Source organism: Salmo salar, chromosome 18 (genome assembly GCF_965601325.2).
Source record: "Salmo salar chromosome 18, fSalSal1, whole genome shotgun sequence".
Taxonomy (NCBI): Eukaryota; Metazoa; Chordata; class Actinopteri; order Salmoniformes; family Salmonidae; genus Salmo; species Salmo salar.
The window spans coordinates 29,428,714-29,443,240 of record NC_138308.1 but is presented as its reverse complement, the minus strand read 5'-3'; the positions used below and the strand labels follow the sequence as shown (position 1 = coordinate 29,443,240).

Genomic DNA, 14,527 nt, shown 5'->3' with positions numbered 1-14,527 from the left:
CAAACTTTTTCAATACCTGGTTTGCATACACATTATTGCCTGAGACGTCTGAGTGGCGCAGCGGTCTACTGCATCTCAGTGCAAGAGGCGTCACTACAGTCCCTGGTTCAAATCCAGGCTGTATCAGATCTGGCCGTGATTGGGAGTCTCATAGGGCAGTGCACAATTGGCCCAGCGTCGTCCAGGTTTGGCCGAGGTAGGCCGTCATTGTAAATAAGAATTTGTTCTCAACTGACTTTCCTAGTTAAATAAAATACAAATTATTGTTAGCATTTACTGGTAGATATCATAAGTTGAAACGTCTTTCCCGGCTACCGATGACGTTCTTCTGTGAGCTGCTCCATGCCAAAACCAGTTGTGAGCTGCTCCATGCCAAAACCTGTTGTGCGCTGCTCCATGCCCAAACCAGTTGTGAGCTGCTCCATGCCCTAACCAGTTGTGAGCTGCTCCATGCCCAAACCAGTTGTGAGCTGCTCCATGCCAAAACCAGTTGTGAGCTGCGCGCTCTTGCTGCCTGCAGATGATATTCCGCTACTTTGTGCATGATTTCTCTATTGTACTACATAATGGCTAATTGGGGTGGCAGGTAGCCTAGTGGTTAAGAGCGTTGGGCCAGTAGCCGAAAGGTCGCTGGTTTGAATCCCCAAGCCGACTAGCTGAAAAATTGGTTGACGTGCCCTTGAGCAAGGCACTTATCCTCAATTGCTCCTGTAAGTCGCTCTGAATAAGAGCATCTGCTAAATTAGGAAAATGAATAAGTCATATACCTCCACTACACTACTTTGATATGCATCAGTGGGGATTAAGAAGTGAGTATATGCAGTGCCACATTCAAGTCAGGGATCATTTGCATTCTAAAGAACCGCTTGTCGCTGAGAGAAGTATTTCAAGATAAAATGGTCGTCTGGCTGGACGGAACCTGCTGCTGATTAGAATGGTTCCTGCGGCAGGGTTCAGAAACAGCCATTAAAACACAGACAAAGTCAAACACATGCCCTTTTAGTTCACCTCTCTCTCTCTCTCTCTTACTCTTCTCCAGATGAGGCGGTGGCATATTCAGGTGATTTTGGCAGTGGGGTCGGATGGGAGGATGAGGAAGATAAAGAAGCGGAGGAGAATGCAGAGGAGGAGGAAGGAGAGGTGGGAGAGGCAGATGATGAAGGATATATTTGGTGAAGAAACAATGAAGTCTAGCTAGTCCAACATTACTACCGGAGCATCTCTACTTCTCTCTCGCTCTCTCTCACACACACACACACACACACACACACACACACACACACACACACACACACACACACACACACACACACACACACACACACAATGATCCTGAAAACCTGAAGAGATGGACACAATTGAAGAAATACACTCAGAACAACACTAAATCAGTCGTGACTAAGGGAGGGGACGGTGGGGGATTGGAGAGGTAGGGGGTTGTCGGTGGGGGGTTGGAGAGGTAGGGGGGTGTCGGTGGGGGGTTGGAGAAGAGGGGGAGGTGGGGACAGTGGGGGTTTGGAGAAGAGGTGTGGACGATGGGGCACCGAGAAGAGGAGGATAGGACAGACGGTGGGGGGTTGGAGAAGAGGTGGGGGGGTTGGAGGGGTGGGGGCGGTGGGTGGTTGGAGAAAAGGAGGGGTGGGTGCGGTGGGGGGTTGGAGAAGAGGGGTGGGGTGGGGCGGTGGCGGAGAGGGGTTGGAGAGGAGGTGGGGGGTTGAAGAAGAGGTGGGGACGGTGGGGGGTTGGAGAGGAGGGGGGGCGGTGGGTGGTTGGAGAAGAGGAGGTGGGGACAGTGGTGGGGTTGGAGAAGAGGTGGGGACAGTGGGGGTTGGAGAGGAGGGGGGACAGTGGGGGGTTGGAGAGGAGGGGGGGCGGTGGGGGGTTGGAGAGGGGGGGGGGGCAGTGGGGGGTTGGAGAGGGGGGGGGGGGGGTTGGAGAGGAGGGGGGCGGTGGGGGGGACGGTTGGAGAGGAGGAGGTGGGGTGACAATGTGGGATATCAATAACTAGAAACTGTGGTCTGACAAGTCAGGAGATGTGTCCTAAATTCTTGTGAATATCTTTATTTTTTCTGTTGTATGTGCAAGACAACATTCTCCTGGAGAAGTTTTTAGCAGCTGAACATTTAAAGTTAAAGGCAGGAAGCAGCTGGAGGTTATGTGCTCATGTTAGGAACTGGAGATGCTTTTGGATGCTTCTCAATTAGTCAAAAGTGGCTTCCTACCCTTGGCTCCTATCCTTAATTTCCTTCTTTCTCTGCACTGATATGAAAGAACTGGACAGATAAAAGCCCATTTCCTTCAGGCTTTTGCTTACTGTTTTCACCAACCCAGTGCTTTCAAATTAGTGCCGAAGGAGAGGAGATGAGGAGAGGAATCGACTTTATACTCATTGTATTTCTATTGCATAATTGAACTATCCCCATTCCATCCCTTATGCTTCAGCTCATCTATGACAGTAGTGCTCTGTCTCATCAAGTCTAGTAAAATAAAGTTTCTCACTCTACACTCCTAAATGTGAATAAGTGTCTGAAGACAGATTTGCGACTATTATTATTAGTCCTGTATTGCTAATGCCTTGAGATACTGGCAGACAGTACTGCTTGATTGACAAGTGTCCGTTGTATCATCTGTGGATCAACATTGTGTTTAATAATAAAATACATTGGTTCTATATGGCCCTACCAGGCCACCATACTCCTGTCATACTGTCTTCTCCTTAATCTTGGTTTCCCAGAAGTAAAGTTCTTGCGAAGTTGTCACTTCCCATTCTCGCCGTTTACACGTGAATCTGTCCACGAGCGATTATCCTCTCCTTGGTCTTTTGTCCAACAGTTCAGTTCACTTCCATTCCTCCTAACCTTTTTCTGCTGCTTCTGAGGCTTACATCTATAGAAGGCTAGCAAACAGCCGTGGCGCTTTCTGTTGGCACAGGTTTAGTATGAGCTTTCTAAACCCTGTTAAGCTCTACTGCCTTGCAATGTAATTTTTCAAATGGAAAAGTAATCAATCCTTTTTAATCATATTTCTGCCATGATGGAATCCGGGATATAAATTTAAAGGTAATTTCTGAGTGAGCCTAAAAATGCAGCGTTCACAGTGAATGCAGTCTATGCTAACGCAGGAACATTACCTTTAAATTTCTATCATCCTGAACTTCCGCGATACGGATTTAGAGCCCTAATAAAGTGTTACCTCAGTGTCTACAACAGGTTCAAATACTATTTGAAAACTTTCAAAAACGTTGAAGTTTGCTCCAGCCTACCTCGCGTGCCAGATCGGCTATTCTATTGGTTCATTGCATCGGGGAAGCTCAATAAAGCCCAGCCAAAGTATTTGCAATTATTTCAAATGGTACTTGAACCCAGGTCTGACATCTATAAGCTCCTCTCTCTGAGTGCAAGGGAGAGAATAACAGATGTGTGAAAAGGGGTCTTGACATCTTTTTCCTCTGAGCTACCCAAAGGGACCAATCAGTCTGTGCAACGTCAGATAATCAGATTTCTCCTCCCATCCCGCCTGGCCGGGAGTGAGCCGTGTGTAACTTCACCAGCTGTAAATCTGACACTTAAGGGGGTCCATGCAATGGTTTTAATTTTATGATGCTTTACTGTAATAGTAGGAATTTATCCTCGAGATGGGTACAGTATGAAAACAGAGAAGATGACATGGTGGAAACCGCTGAAGGTGTTCGGTACTAATCTGTAGAGATTGTATCTAAAGCGTTATGTGCTCTCATGCTGTGAAGACTCACTATAGCTCATTTTATAAGATAAGTACCTGTGTGTATGACATTGGGGGGGAAAAAACAAGATGGGTCATTATAAATCCTATCATATAAGATCGTTATTGTCCGAGAACAATCAATATGTTACACAAGAAGACAGTGTCATGAATGAATCATGTATGTACTAAAATCAACCCATTTGAAATACCAGTACTTCAGAGATGGAACGTTAGTCAGCTCTGGTCCACTCTTCGTCGTGGTAATCATGTTACCATATCATGGTATTGTAACATTGAGGAGAGACAAGACTAGTCTGACACGCGACCCACGTGACTACACAGCGAGCTGTGACTCACGGTCAAGGACTTAGAAAGTCTGGTGTTAGCAAGCCTAAGAAATGACGTGATGGTAGATAAACGTTCTCACATTTCAAACCGATATTTATAGCACCTTAAAACAAGGTCATAGAAAAGTGAGAAAGTCTTTGTAAGTGCTCTGTGTGTGTGTGTGTGTAATTAGTCACAGTTTGCTCTGAGCAGTCTGTAGCCTCCACAACCTCTTGACTCCCTCATCGGTCGTATCCAAGTCCCGGAACACACCAATGTCGCCCTTCTGGGCGTATCTCCGTAGCAACGGTTCCAAGACAGTCATTGGGACACTGAAATTCAGGTGAGGGTAGGTCACCTTGGCAGAAAAGTCTCTGGTGTTACTGGAAACCAGACCTGGAATACAATAAGGACAAATCAGCCATGAGGTTTGGGTTAGAGAGAGAAGGCTCTGAAATGTGGCTTTAGACACAGATAGTACTGTTAATGAATGGCTGTCCTGTCATATTTTCTATGGTCAACCAGTGCCCCCCACTGTTAAAAAAACAGTATCACTCTTTCAAAATCTGCAGTTGCAGGCTTCTGTTCCAGCCATAGCTGTTCATCAGGGCCTTGACCCTGAATCAGGTGTTTTAGAGCAGGGCTGGAACTAAAACCTACAAACCCAGTAGCTCTCCAAGAGTAGGGTTGGCTAACTCCATCCATGGCTTACCTAGCAGCTCTCCTGATCCTGCCCGCACCACAGCTCCTCCGCTGGCCCCTGCCTGCACTGCAGCGGTTGTCTGCAGCATGACAGCCTGGCCATGACAGCCGATGGCCCTGGACAGGATGCCACTGGTCAGAGAGGGACCACAACGCTGGCCGAAAGCTCCATAACCCACCACCACCACGTCCTCACCTACGGACCGACACGAGGAGACATCTCAAACGACAACCTATCACCTTCGAGATCATTTCAATATCTCAATCACATTTTTACATCAAAGGTTTTTACAGTAATCCGGCTTAGTAGACCAATCAGAAGCACAATGAGGTTTCCTCCTTTCAGGCAGTTTTAGAAGAACCAGACTCAGAGGAAAGGCCCATCCTCCACTGGATTTCCTCTTGTGAAGAAAGAAAGAGTACACATAGTGGAGTCAGTGTGACAGTGACATCGCCTACCTGGTGTAAACGATGTGGCCAAGCGTGACACGACTACCTCCGGGGGAAGGTGTCTTAGCTGCACCACGGCTACATCATAGGGAGACGATGCCTTGGTGGAGTACAGGACATCACTCACCACGGCATGAAACCTATGTGGAGGAAGAAAGGAATGTAAGTGACAGAGCCTTCACTTTGATCTGTATAATGTTGTGTGGACTACTTTCATCTTCATGCTGGTATGGAATAAATTTCACTTTTTTTATGTTTGCCCTGGATTTCTCTTTTGTATACCAGCTTAAGTGAAACTTGAACCAACAACCCTGTATCTCCCATACCATGAAGGACATGACCTCTTAGCAGAGGTTGCACTACACTTGCATACATGGAGCTTCAGCATTAATGAACTTCCTATGAGATGCATACAGAATAGTAACCATTATTGGTGTTGAATCTTCAAAATCACTGAATGTTATGTGAGATGCAGATAGGTCAGGTGAGTAAAATGGCAGCATGGTCCCTGGTCATTGGTATTGAATCTTACCTGTCATTGGTGTTGAATCTCAAGGTGACAACAGGTTTTCCATTGACAACATGTCGACAGGTGACCACCAACCGAGGACTAACCAGAACCCCAGAGCCCCAGAATTGTCCAGCATCTACTAAGGCCACTGTGGGGTACGTCTGAGTTTCAGTTTCACTCTGTAAGGCTAGAAAGAAGTCTGTGGATTCCTGTATGTGGTGGATCTCTTGGTGTGGATTGCAAATATTCACACACTGTGTGATGTTCCTCAAAATCATCTGGAGCGAGCACACAAGAGTCAGCCCAATCCACTCGCTGGCTTTCCAGCACAAGGGGGACACGATCAAACCGACGAGGAGCGTTCGGTCTCCGTGGGGCACAAAAAGCCCCCCTCCCTCTGTACCGGGCAGGCAGCGGGCATCAGTGAGAATGAGAGCGTTACCTTCCCCGGACAGGTTACTGATGATACCCTTGCTTAGTGTGCCCATGAAGAGATCGGGGTAGAAGGCGCCGAAGGGAGAGCCACAGGCGAGGACCGCGCATCCTTTCCGGAGAGTGGAGCTGGTCGCCCATGGTATGGTTCCAACGTTGACGTTTGACGCTTTGGCCAAGGCTGGTACCTTTGTTGTTGTTGTATGAAAATACAGATCATTAAACTATCAGCATTAAATGGTAAGAATGAAAATACTGTACAGAAAACACATGACTACAAGCGGGTTACACATTCCAACTGTGGTACCTTGAGTACAGCAAACCAGCTCAGAAACTCTGAATCCCTAACCATCTCTGCATCATCATCATCCTCCTCCCCACCGTAAAAACGCCACTTATCAGACTCTTTGAAGATCTTCTCGAAAGCACTCTTGAACTCCAAACAGTTGGCGAGCATCAGCAGCTGTGCTGTCGCTTGGTGCTGATGCAGCGAGGTGCTGTTGCTCTCCGCGACGGTGCATGACTGGTATGCGCATTGGTTTGTGTCCAAATCTCGGTGTTCACGGAAGTTTAGGCTAATTTTGAGTTTTCCACTGAAACTGTCTGGTAGTAGGAACCGGTGATCTGAAGAGAAAGCGTCCTTGTCATTCATAAAGCGAGAAAAGATAAGACCATTGCATAGCACGAGACTAGTCTGTGAGTTCAGGATGACTCCACTACAGCTTACAGGTTTCTGATCAGAAAAAGACTCAGACACCGTGACCACGCAACACATTTTTTCAGTCGACTCCATTTCGTTGTCAGTAGCTGGGGTGTAAAACGAGAGTTTATATTGGTCAAATGCAGGTAGGTCCCTCCCCGTGTCGTTCCGTTTAAAGAAACGTTTTGCAAAAGAATAGGCGTAATAAATACACCCTCTGGCTAACTAGCTAACATGAACTTTGTGCCAATGAAGCGAATCGACTTCCACCTACCAGGAAAAAAAGTGAGTTTAAAACTACGACGACAACATATTCAAAAACCTTATGATACTGATGGCGTTGTAGAATGACATCCAGAAATATCGATTATATCCTATCATCCAACAGGCAAAATATATATGATCACTAATTTAACACAAACAATATTATTACAATCTCGAATTTGTTGATGCTGCACGCTACTTCCGAATCTCCTCTCATTGGACCAGAAGGAAAAGGGGGTGTAATGATAGCTTGAATCGTTACGTGATTGGCTTTCGCTTCTCCAGCTGTTTCCCGTTTCATTGGATAGTGCTTGTTGGTCTGTCACGAGCGTCAACTCAGAATAATGCTGCGTGTAACAGATGAATAGCTACGGAAACAACCAATGTCGCCAAATTAATGGCTTTACTGTTTGCCAAATCTACATGACAAAGATGTGTAGTTTTGCGCCGTCCAGAACTATATAGGCCGTCATTGTAAATATGAATTTGTTCTTAACTGACTTGCCTAGTAAAATAAAAATAGTATAGTGTGCACCTGTTATGAAACAGTATCGGTCCTGTCCCTGACTGTATGATACATTTCAAAGTTTGTCCAGTAACATTCCATACTATAGGAAGGAATAACTTAGTGGGCAGTATTAGACCATCATTGAGGCAATTCCAATATCATAAATTGTAGTCTCATCCATTGTAGTCCAAGGAGAACCAACGTAAATGCGTCATAGATCATGGATTGTAGAACATAAAATGCTAAAATGCTAAAAAAAAAAAAAAAAAAATCACTAATGGATTGTCCAAAATATTTATTTTGATAAGGGGGCATGCAGAATAATTTCACATTATTTACAAAAAGGATAAAAAGTACCCTCTATTGCACTCACATATATTGTATCTTTCCTACAAAGCCTATATTCTTCAGTACCACACAAGTACCCTCATATTATAGCTATGAGCAGCCAATAGTCACCAAGTACTTATTTTACAGTAACAAAAACCATCGACACAGTAGGTAGGTACTGGTAGTTGAAATGACATACATCATTTGTGACTGACAACGTGGTTGTAATAAAACCCTGGTATTACAAAATACTGCACCTTTGTATTACAAACAAGCATTAATAAATAAAAAGTGATAATGCACTTGTAGTCACATTCCTGGCATCAGTTGGTAGTGATTCAACTTGAATTGATCGATCAAAAACATTCATTTGACAACTTTGTCCTCATTGGTAAAATACTCCAGCTGTGCTTCATTGAGCTTGCCTGTTGCAATGGAACCAACAGAAAAGTCTCAGAAGTACAAAGTGTTTGAAATATTTCAAATAGTATTTCAACCCAGGCCTATATTACGTGGAAGGCAACGCGGAACTGTTACACCAATAAGCACTCCTCTGTAATCAAATGCCACCGATTTAAAAATAAACCAGGGTTACGAACTGGTTCAAAGCGATGGCATGTCCTACCCTATAAGTGTAGAGGTAACGTTGCCGAACATAGAGGGGATTCCCTAACTAACTTAATCGTATTAATAAGAATAATATGGTTTGACAGACTTGAGGTATCCTTCAAAATGTTCACCACCAGTAAGTAACCGATAATATATCATTGAAAACTACGAAATGTGTAAACTACGAAATGCGTAAACTATGAAATGTGTAAACTACGAAATGCGTGAACTATGAAATGTGTAAACTACGAAATCTTGGGTTTGCAGGTTGATACTTGACTTAGACAAGGAAGTTTGAATTCACTACATAGGGCTCAGACTACCAATTATCAATGGGTTCAACTGTTAGAGGGTTATCAAACAATCACTAGGCCTGCATATTTCAATAGCGCAGTGTTTCCCCAACAGCACATCTTTTTTTATTGTAGCCCCAAAACAAACAAACAAGAATTGATTCAACTTGTCAGTTTATCATCAAGCCCTCCATGAGTTGAATGAGGTGTGCTTATCCGGGGCTACAACAAAAAATACTGAAAGTTTATCAATGGAAGTAAATTTTTCTTAGAAATATTTACTTACTGAGGGCACACTCAAATGCAAAAATTACAATAAATATAGAATGCTAGCAGTTGATAGCTTTTCCAGCAGGTAGATGTGTGAGGCCTGTACTCTTGTGCATACAAAACAGTTGATAAACAAATACTCTTCCTTTTCACACTACTGAGCCTTGCTGGCCTGCATTACACATCAATCATAGTTACTGGAACCATGCTGGAAAGGACAATTAGAACAGAAATGATGTAGCCCACCCAGTAAGGTTCAGGTTAGCTCTATCGTGTGAATCAGGAAAAAGAGAAATAAGATGGGAGTGATATATAGATCAGTCAATGTACTGTGAGAGCCAGCGGAAACCATCTCCATATCCCTGTCTCTTCAGAACACTGCACATGAAGATCTCCATGGGCCTCAGGTTCAGCTCCTTCAGTGACACATTACCCTGAACAGAGAAACACACGCAGACAGAAGAGACAAGTAAAGATGAACTTCCATTCCAACCTTTTCCTTTGCATTGCAGTGAATGCGAGACTACAGAGTTAGCATAATAAACTACCATAATTAAGTGGATGCTAACTCTACTTGAAATATACATTTGTCATCCCAATCTAGTCATTGTCAAGACTAGACCCCTCTGCCTAACTCTGTAGGCCACCACCTTGAATTGGTTTCATCGGATGTCAGTTTCTCTCGAGGCTGCTGCTTTAGAGGGTAAACCATGTGGGGTGCATTTAACAGTAAGCCTCTCTCCTCCAGCAGGTTGGCATTTATTGTAATGAATCTTGATCTGGAGGCAGCTCTGCAGAGTCATCACTAGCTATCACAGCCACAAAGTTATCAAACCTAATCCTAACCTTAAATTAAGACCAGAAAGCACATTTTTGTTTTCATGAATTTTTACTATGTTGCCAATTTTGACTTTGCAGCTGGGCCATCTAGCGGAAATCTCTCAGTTCTGCCTCCAGGGAAAGAATCGTGACAAACATCGACCTGCTCTCCTCCCTACCTTTCCAGTAGTGTGTCCAATGAGCCCGAACATCCCTCTGAGTGCGTCTTCACTGATGGCCTCTGGACGGTCGATCTTATTCCCCAGGATAAGTACAGGCACGTTGGAGATGGTGTCGTCTGTTAACAGCGCCTGGAAAGAGAATGTAGAGTGCCAGTTTAATTCCCCACTCATCAGTGAAAAGCAATGGTGTATTGGTTAGCATTTAGCCATACAATATCTACTGGGTCTAGGATAGGCTGCTTATTTACAGTTTTTCCCAATGGTTAACACACGTTTGCTGAAACTAAATCTCAGGTACACAAAACTCTAACCACAAAACAGTTAACCATCTTCTCCAAACCCCAAAGACATCTTGCAAAATGAAACACAGCAATCAAAATCATGTAATCCCTGCTCAAAATGAAACTCTGCTTACTAATGAGACACACACACACACACATCAAATTAATCTAATTTAGTGACAACCAAGAACACACCAATGTGACATATTCAAAACAATACTATCAGAACCTATTTCAGTGTAAAGACAAGTTTTTGTAGTTATACTGTTATATTGTTTGTGTTTACTCAAACAAAGGAACACAAATGCAGGATGCGGGCTATGGTTGATAAGCTCACTCTGATGTTATGAAAGATGGCAGGGTTTTCAATAATCTGTTGTTGATTTCCCACAGTCTTATGGCATTATTTTCAACTACCATTTGCACAATGGCAGCCTCCTTTTAGTCTGTAAATAGACGCGTTCTACCAACGTGATGGTCGTCTTTCAGTTCTACAAAAACAAAATAGCATACAGTACAGTAAACACTACAGTAATACAGTATACAAGATAAACATGTTACAAAGTAGTATTGCTCCCAATTTCATACATACAGTAATACATGAAACATTTACTTTGTTTCCCCTTACAGTATGTATTGGAATCTAGTCTTCACTGTGCTTTATGATGTACTACTGTCAAGCAGTAAAAGTAGTAGGTCCAATGTCTGCAGTACATACTGTACCTATTCTCATTTTGGAACGATCCAGATGATGGATGCTACGGTGAAGCGGCTCAGATTGGGCTCCACTCTCTGCCCAGCCTCTCTCAAGGTCAAACCATGATGGACCACATGGTCCACCACAGTCGCCAGAATTTCATCAGATATTACTCTCCTTGTTCTTAGTCTTCCTCCACCTCTACCTCTCTCTGCCAAGTTTGCATCCATTATTCTCCAAACACAGGAGTACTCACCTGTGGCCTTTTTATCCATACCAAAAGGTCTGATTGCAAAGTGAACATTTCGTGTTTGCACATGTTAAGAGTGAACGTGATCAATTGGTAATTTACCTTAGCTTGTTGAACAGTGTTGGTATTCATTTGCACACAAGAGATTTTATTTGTGAAGGTTGTGCCAAAGGTAGAGAATTGTGTGTTGTGTTTGGCCAAATGTGTGTTATAGAATTGCAATCTGAGTATAAAGCAAAACATGCCAGTAGTATTGCAGATTTGGTGTATAGTTCTGCTAAATGAGTTACAGGTTTGGTTCATTGTGCCTCATGGGCCAGTTTTAGTGTGTAAACAATTGGGAAAAACTGTAAAACTACTATTTGTATTCTTTGTGGAATTGTTTTTTGGGGGGGACGATGACTTACGTACATCCAGTTCAATTTTGGCTTCTTGTAGTCTCTCATGGTCTGCCGAATCCACCATGTAGACTATACCATTTATAGCTGGGAGGTAGTTCTTCCAGATTCTCCTGGCTGTGAGTGAAAATCAAAGCAGTTTCATTGTTCACAAGTGACCTGTCACTGCCACTTAAGCCTCAGTATCACCATTAGAGAAAGCACAGTGTGCATACAGTTTCAGTTCTAATGTGTACCTTGTGTGTGACCACCAAGATCAAATGTTGTGAATGTCATCCCAGCAATGGTCAGCTCTTCTGATGCTGTGGGACAGAGGCAGACAAATAGACTAGTTGAGGAACCACCAGATAAGGGTCATTCGATGAGCGCACTTAAGACAACAACAGACAGCCATAAGTAAGTAAGCAAGGTGTCTGAACATCCTCCATGTCTTACTGGGGTGTAGTGTTGGCACATGCTGTCCCAGTCGGTCATCTCTGAGCATGTGCAGTAGCGTTGTTTTCCCAGCATTGTCCAAACCAAGGAACACCAGCTTCCCAGACTTCTTATATAAACCTAGAGGGAGCGACAAGAATAGAGACAGTTTATTTACCACCACATGTAATGTAGAAAAAAATTCTGATGAAAATATGACGTGATTGAATACCTGATCTGATCATATTATGAAACAACGCAGTTATTGGTAGAGCATGAGTGTCAAAATACAGGTACACTCAGAAATAAAGTCTCACTCTTCAGTAAGTAATTCATTTTTCTCCAGTAGTTAGTTTGAATGATTTACATTTTAACTGTACCTAGTAACTGCAGCACACCACTGAGGCCTCTGTAGATCCAGTTAAATATAAAGGACATGTCTGTTGTATTCACCTGAAACAGAATGGTTAGAGGTTTTAAACACCTGAAACAGCTTTTTTCCTGCAATCTATGGCCATGATCATTATGTGTAATTCTATGCAGAAAAAATATGCATATTTTTTACATGTCTTGAGCTGTCTGGTGGTTCATTTTTTTTTTAGGAAACTAAATATGCATCTCTGCTAAAATCTGGGTAACAGATTGAAAGGAATGAGTATGAAATAAGTGTAAGAGAATACCCTCCACACACATGATAAAATACAATTTTGTAGTGAAAATCACAAATCACACAGCGCAATAGACCTAGTCATGGCTATTTAACCTCCAATACTGAAGCTCCATTGTTCAAACTTTTTTCCCAACCCAGGATTACCTCTTTGGTATGTGTAAACTGCTTCCGAGTTGTTGTGCCAAGGCGAGAAAAGTGAAGGAAAATAATAAATCCACCAAACTGTAGGTTGGCAACTGTAGCCCGTTCACACTAACAGGGAGCTGGCTAACTGATCGAGAGGTATTCATGTCTCCTGAGACCCGACCTGGGAACCCCAGGGTCCAAAATTCCAACTTTCCCTCTGGTCTGGGTCGGGTCTCAAGTCGATATAATGACAGCTGATAGACCTGAGTGAACCCGACCACGGCTCTGCATAGCTTATAGCATATTTATTTTACGCTAATAAAATGTTCATTTATTGACTTATAGAAGGCTTAGCCAACATATAAATATCTATTTGTTAACCAGAAGAGTAACTTGGCTGATCAACGTGATTTGTTTTGTCACTCGGGTCGGGTCTAGGTCTGGTAGTCGTCAGGTCCGAGGCTGATTGTCCTCGGTCATTTCAGGTCCAACTTTTTGGACCTGAGAAGACCTCTAAACTGATCATAGTACTCAGACTATTTTTATGAACAAGTTGTGGCTACAGATGACATTTGATACGTCCGGGGCTTTCATGGCGCACCTGTCACTTTCTTGACAGTGTCTACTAACTTGCTGTGTGAATATTATAAAAGTGACCTTACAGGAATGCAAAAACGAATTCAAGAGTTAACCTATAGCTGCCCAGCTATGATAAAATACACGGTTATCGAGTAAGATTGGTAATTTTATTGACTAAAGACGTGCTATACGTTATACCTGAAATTGTTCCAATGGAACTGGCTAATTACACAGTATCCTAGCTATACTGTTGTTGACACCATATTGCAATTCGGTCTGGCAGCAGGTGACTGAAAAGTTGCAACATCAGAGTTGCTGAATTAAACATCAATATGAAGTTAAACAAAAAAAACGAGTAGGCTAGGCTGAATAGTTCGCAATTAAAACAGCCCACTCCCAAATGATCAAACTCAAAACATGCTAGCCTGATTTTATGATAAACATATCTACTTGATATTGATTTTCATGTAACTACTGAAGGTAAACATGTCAACCATTTACCTTGTGTCAGTGGTTCTAACACTCCGTACTGTTACTTTTGGTCCAGGCTTTCTCCGTGGATGACAGGTCGAAATTTGACAGTTCACCGGAAATGCGTAAGAACTGGGGAGGGGGTGTCACGTGTCAAAATACGATCCCATACATTTCTGTAATTAGATTCTGAGACAAAGAACTCAATCTCAAATCAAAACACAGTTGATATTTTTCAAATAGAAAAATACACATGCCATCTCGAATGAGAATTTATAGTCGCACGCACAACCATGCATGGAATTACATAATTCGGAAGCCCGCTGTGGTATAGAAAATTGCCGCTAGATGGCAGTATTGTGTTTTTCAATATCAGTACAGTATGCGACTGTTCTAGCAAAGTGTAACCAAATCAACCCTCATCTACATACTATGTCAGCTGGGTAACAGAGTAGAACTTTCTACAAAAGGTTGTCAACAAAGACCCAAATAAAATATTGAAATTAAACAAAATGATCATA

At 43.0% G+C, this 14,527-nt stretch overlaps 3 protein-coding genes across 4 annotated transcripts in view; 1 reads left to right on the top strand and 2 right to left on the bottom strand.

Annotated features, from left to right (window-relative positions):
- LOC106577213 (testican-2) overlaps window positions 1-1,324 on the top strand; it is a 73,647-nt gene extending 72,323 nt beyond the window's left edge. Inside the window, exon 10 of the mRNA XM_014155118.3 lies at window positions 1,040-1,324. Within this exon, the coding sequence (XP_014010593.3) occupies window positions 1,040-1,176 (137 nt within the window). The 3' untranslated portion in view covers window positions 1,177-1,324. The remainder of the gene's footprint in view (window positions 1-1,039) is intronic.
- Window positions 1,325-2,026: 702 nt separating this feature from the next.
- tysnd1 (trypsin like peroxisomal matrix peptidase 1) lies at window positions 2,027-7,332 on the bottom strand. Its single transcript, XM_014155120.3, has 5 exons — window positions 6,453-7,332; window positions 5,735-6,333; window positions 5,212-5,342; window positions 4,763-4,948; window positions 2,027-4,446 (listed from the first exon to the last, which is right to left on the bottom strand). Exons 1-5 carry the CDS (start codon window positions 6,936-6,938, stop codon window positions 4,244-4,246), a joined length of 1,605 nt encoding a protein of 534 aa, XP_014010595.2. The 5' UTR covers window positions 6,939-7,332; the 3' UTR covers window positions 2,027-4,243.
- A 1,604-nt stretch (window positions 7,333-8,936) lies between these two features.
- On the bottom strand, window positions 8,937-14,230 carry LOC106577216 (small COPII coat GTPase SAR1B). Of its 2 annotated transcripts, none has more exons than XM_014155122.3 (7): window positions 14,037-14,230; window positions 12,541-12,613; window positions 12,182-12,301; window positions 11,983-12,048; window positions 11,760-11,863; window positions 10,118-10,249; window positions 8,937-9,553 (listed from the first exon to the last, which is right to left on the bottom strand). In XM_014155122.3, exons 2-7 carry the CDS (start codon window positions 12,596-12,598, stop codon window positions 9,437-9,439), a joined length of 597 nt encoding a protein of 198 aa, XP_014010597.1. In that variant the 5' UTR covers window positions 12,599-12,613; window positions 14,037-14,230; the 3' UTR covers window positions 8,937-9,436. The 2 variants fall into 2 exon arrangements, with proteins under 2 accessions (XP_014010597.1, XP_014010598.1); XM_014155123.3 differs by lacking the exon at window positions 14,037-14,230 and adding an exon at window positions 12,975-13,102.
- Between the last annotated feature and the right edge of the window lie 297 nt (window positions 14,231-14,527).